This window comes from Eptesicus fuscus, chromosome 1 (genome assembly GCF_027574615.1).
Source record: "Eptesicus fuscus isolate TK198812 chromosome 1, DD_ASM_mEF_20220401, whole genome shotgun sequence".
NCBI classification, from domain to species: domain Eukaryota; kingdom Metazoa; phylum Chordata; class Mammalia; order Chiroptera; family Vespertilionidae; genus Eptesicus; species Eptesicus fuscus.
In genome coordinates this window covers 123,707,505-123,712,336 of record NC_072473.1, presented here as the reverse complement: position 1 = coordinate 123,712,336, position 4,832 = coordinate 123,707,505, and the positions used below count along the sequence as shown (strand labels likewise).

General features: G+C 60.3%; 1 protein-coding gene across 1 annotated transcript; it reads left to right on the top strand.

Annotated features, from left to right (window-relative positions):
• Positions 1 to 1,491: 1,491 nt before the first annotated feature.
• LOC114229579 (paraneoplastic antigen Ma6F) lies at positions 1,492 to 3,927 on the top strand. The gene is made up of 2 exons (XM_054719914.1): positions 1,492 to 1,634; positions 2,655 to 3,927. The coding sequence occupies exons 1-2, from the start codon at positions 1,492 to 1,494 to the stop codon at positions 3,925 to 3,927; spliced, it is 1,416 nt and encodes a 471-aa protein (XP_054575889.1).
• Positions 3,928 to 4,832: the final 905 nt, after the last annotated feature.

Here is a 4,832-nt window from a genome sequence, read left to right as displayed (position 1 = left end):
TTAAGAAAAAAGAGAAAATTATAGGAAAATGTCCCTCATGAATAGTTAGCAAAAATCTTTACCTATCAGCCAGTCAAATCCAGCAACCTATGGTAAGGAAAGTTTTTCTATTGTCTATTCACAGGTGCAGGGCACAGATGTTCAGTGACTTGTATGGCTTCTGTGTTGGGCTCACACAAGCCCACAGACCTTCCACTGCAATGGCTGCCTGCCTGGTTAAGAGCTGGCTTCACAGTGTAGAGAGGTGTGATGAGGATGCTGGCATGGGAATAGCTAGCCTGCGTCTCTTGTGGAGATTCCAGGCTTAATGAGGGCAGGCTGTGAGAGCAGAGGGGCATCGGGGGCCTGTTCTTAGGTTCCTCTGGCCCCTGCCTCCTGGTTTTCAGCCCCCACTGCACCCCCATATTTGCTGCAGTTATTGATGGAGGCCATTTTGTGGCTGGAGGACCAATGGGTGTAGGCTCCAGGCCTTGCCTCATGAATCCATTGCCAGGGCAACACTGACGCCTCCTCACGTGCTCTCCGCATCCAGTCATTTGCCCTGCATACAGACGCAGTGATCAGTCTGCCTCATCTACCCGGGGCTTCTAGAAGCCCTGGGAAGCTCACCTGGCCTTAACTCCGAGGGGGCTACCCGGGAGACCCCTGGACTGCGCAGCCCTAGGCCATGATCTTCTGACTCTCTGGCTTCAGGGCTCTGCGGTGGTATCCGCAGTGGGCTCCGCAGCCCGCAGGCGGTACTCCCCCCGCTTCCCCCCCCACCACCACCACCGCGGCAACGCTTTCAGAGGCGGAGAGAGTCAGCAGGTGACTGGGGGCTTCACTGGGGCTGGACCCCAGAATTACAGCGGGCCAGCGCCCTGGGTAGGGGTCGAATCTCAGCCCGGGCTGTGAAGGTAGTGGGGGCGGAGGGGGGTCTCTGGGCGGGTGCCGGATGGGGAGAGGAGGGGAGGTGGGATACCGGACTGCAGGGGTCTGGGGAGGAGAGGGCTCCTGGCTGCGGAGGGGCCGGCTATGGCGGATGGGGGAGGGGCTCTGGACTTGGCTGCGGGGGCTGCGGCAGAGGGTTTACAGGTTGCCTGAGTCAGAGTAGGGAGCGCAAGAGCTCTAGCTCTGCTCTTGGAAAGAGAGGGTGGGAGCATTCCTGGCTGCGGGGTTTGCAGATGATGGAAGGGTAGGACTCCTGGCTGCGGGGTTTGCAGACGATGGAAGGAGGGGCTCCAGTTGCTGGGGCCGGATCAGGGGTTTAAGCCCAGACCAAAGGGGGTCTTCTTGCTGCGGAGGTGAGAGGTGCAGTGGGGAATTACGCAGCAGTGGGGGGTGGGGACGCGAACTGGACTGGGAGGCGGTGGGGTGGGCTGTGTGGAACCAACATTCCTCTCTCTCTTCCCCCCCCCCCCCGCCCCTTTGCATTCCCAGACCGCCCCAGCAGAGACTGCGACAGTCTGCGCACCTCTTTCCTCTCGCGCCTGCTCCCCCCACGTCTGGGAGATGGCGCTGACGATGCTGCGGGACTGGTGCGGCTGGATGGGCGTGAATTCGCAGCGCGCCGTGCTCGTCCTGGGCATCCCTGACGACTGCGAGGAGGAGGACTTCCAGGAGGCCCTGCAGGATGCCCTGTGGCCCCTGGGCAGGTACCGAGTGCTGGGCAATGTCTTCAGAAGGGAGCTAGGGTGCAGGGTCGCTTTGGTTGAGTTTGCTGACAATTTAAACCGAAGTCTGATCCCCCGACACATACCAGGCAAGCAAGAGGACTGGACTTTGATCTTCCTTCCTCAGGCCTTTGACTCTGAGTCACAGGATAGACCCAATTTTCCTGCACAGCCCCAGAGGCAAGCCGTGGCTGGCCCAGCTGATGAGGCAGGAGCCCCACAGGGGGTTGGAGCTGCAGGTGAAGCAGGAGCCCTGGGTGAGGAGGGAGCTGCAGATGTGGCAGGAGCTGCAGATGTGGCAGGAGCTGCAGGTGAGGAAGGAGCTGAAGATATGGTGCAAGTTCCAGGTGAGGCAGGATCAGCAGATGAGGCAGGGGCCTCAGGGGAGAAGGGAGTTGCAGGGGAGGAAGGAGCTGCAGCTGTGGCCTCAGTTGAAGATGTGGCAGAAGCTCCAGGTGAGAAAGAAGCTGCAGGCGTCTCTGGAGATACAGGTGAGGCAGGAGCTCTAGGCGAGGCAGGAACTCCAGATGCGGCAGGAACTGCAGGTAAGAAGGAGACTGTAGATCTGGCCAGAGCTGCAGGCGAGCCAGCAGCTGCAGATGCGGTGAAAACTGCAGATGTGGCAGGAATTGCAGGTGAGCAAGAAGCTGCAGGGACAGCAGGAGCTGAAGGTGAGGCAAAGTCAGCAAGTGAGGCAGAAGCTGAAGATGTTTTAGAAGCTCCAGGTGAAGAATTAGCTGCAGGTGAGGCAGGAGCTGCAGCTGAGGCAGGAGATGCAGCTGAGGCAGGAGATGCAGCCGAGGCAGGAGATGCAGCCGAGGCAGGAGATGCAGCTGAGGCAGGAGATGCAGCTGAGGCAGGAGATGCAGCCGAGGCAGGAGGTGCAGCTGAGGCAGGAGATGCAGCCGAGGCAGGAGGTGCAGCCGAGGAAGAAGCCTGGATCCAGCAATGGAATCAGGCCCTGAAGCCTGTGCTGGAAAATATGGCCTACCAGGAACTGAGAGACTTTTATGGGAACGAACAGCCAGGTCACAAGGAGCCCTTTGAGAGCTGGCTGGACCACGCCAATGAAATGCTGTACCTGTGGCGCCACATATCAGAAAGGGAGCGGCGGAGGAGGCTGGTGGAGAGCCTGCACGGGCCCGCACAGAATTTCATGTATGGCTTCCTGAATGAAAACCCTGCCATCTCTGCTCAGGACTGCCTGACAGCGCTGGCTCATGTGTTTAAAAACAAGGACACCCTGGCGGTCCTGAGGCTGAAGTTTGTGAATTGTGCCCAGCAGCCCCAGGAGTCTCTCTTTGCTTATGTGATTCGCCTGGAAGACATGCTGCACGCGGCCATGGAGAAGGAGGCCATCCATCCAGGCTTGGCGAATGAGGTACGGAGCGAGCAGGTGCTGATGCGGGGCCGCCCCAATGAGAAGCTCCAGAACAAGCTGAAGAGGATGCACCTGGAGGGGAAACCACCTGGCTTCCTGGAGATGCTTCGGCTCGTTCGGGAGTCAGAGGCATGCGAGGCCACTCCGACTATGAGACAGCAGTTTCAAGTGGAAGAACCGGTCTGGGTGGACATTACAGAACTGGCTGCTGCCCGGGCCACCCTAGCCCGTGAAGGTGCTGCCCAGGCTGCCCCAGCCCATGAAGATGTTGGCCAGGTCGCCCCGGCCCATGAAGATAGAGCCCAGACCGCTACAAGCCATGAAGATGCAGCCCAGACCGCCACAACCAACGAAGATGCTGTCCAGGCCTCTCCAGCCCATGAAAATGTTGGCCAGGCCGCCCCAGCCAATGAAGATGCAGCTCAGGATGCTCTAGCCAATGAAGATGTTGGCCAGGCCTCCACAGCCGAAGAAGATGCAGCCCAGGCTGCCCTTTCCAAGGAAGATGGTGCTGAGGCCACTCTGGCCAAGGAAGTGGCCATTGAGGCAGGTCCTGCCACTGCCGATCCTGATGAGGCTGCTCCTGAAACCAGTGATGCCACCGGGGCAGACCCTGCCCCTGAGGACACCACCAAGGCCTCCCCTGCCGTTCAGGCAGATGAGAATGTTCTGGCTCCTGCAGGTCTAGGTCAGGCAGGGCCTTTCCCTGCCCACATGGGCATTGCTTTTGAGGTGGGCTCAGGAGGTCCTGGCTATGAGCCAGAGGGCCTGCTCCAGGAAGAAGAGGAGGAGGCCAAGGAGCCCCATGAGGAGGGGCTCATTCTCTTACCGGAGGAGTCAGGAAGTGAGGATGGGTCTGGGGAGATGAGTCCCCCCGAGCCCTCCTTCGAGTAAGCTTGGAGGGCCCAGTGGCCTCCTGTTCTCTGGGGAAGCAGAGCCCTGGAGGCAGGGGAAGGCCACCTCACCCCACATGGGGAGCAGGGCCCAGGGAAGGGTCTGCCTTGCCCCCTGTCCCCCCACTACTCCCAAGGGGCCCTAACCATGACCATCAGCCCTTCCAAGTCACCAAGATGACCATGTTTGACACCCAATGGGGTGGGGGGAGGTGCCCACACATGGTAGTGCCACACCTGGCCCCAGCCCCAGCCCCAGCCCCTGCCAACTTGGGCAGCTGGCCTGGGAGCACCGCTGAGCAGCCCATCTCAGCCTAGGAGAGGGGCACCTGAAGACATCTGCCACCCGCGTGGAACTGAGAGACTTTAGAGCCCATCACAGGGGTGCCATTCTTGGGGACCCCCATCCTCCATCCCCTGGGGAGCCCCAACTCATTTCTCTATAGCCCCATAGTGATCCACGTGTCAAGTGATTACCCACCCCCCCCACACACACACACTCACAGGCCACGGTGTCTGTGCAGTACCACCTGGTGTGTGTGAACCCAGGTGGGTGTCCTGGCCTCCCCCCCGGGGCAGCCACCTCTCAGCCCCAGCACGTGCTGTGAGTCCCACTGCCAGCCAAGGCTCTGCCAGCTCTCGTCCAGTGTTGTGAGCTCAGCCTCTGCTTTCTCGGTGTAGATTTAGGCCAACTGCTGCTTGTGCTTGTGGAGATGTGTGTGTTCTTCTCTGAGCAGTTCCCCAGCACCACTCCCACCCCGGACGGAGACCCCGAGACCGGGCCCAGAAGAACGGATGAGAAGGGCGGACCAGGGCGCGTCTGGCGCTCACCCAGTGACCTCTGGCAGAAAAAATAGACCAGGGACAGAAGGCGGCCGCTGGAGGCTCCACGGGGACTGTGCTCTG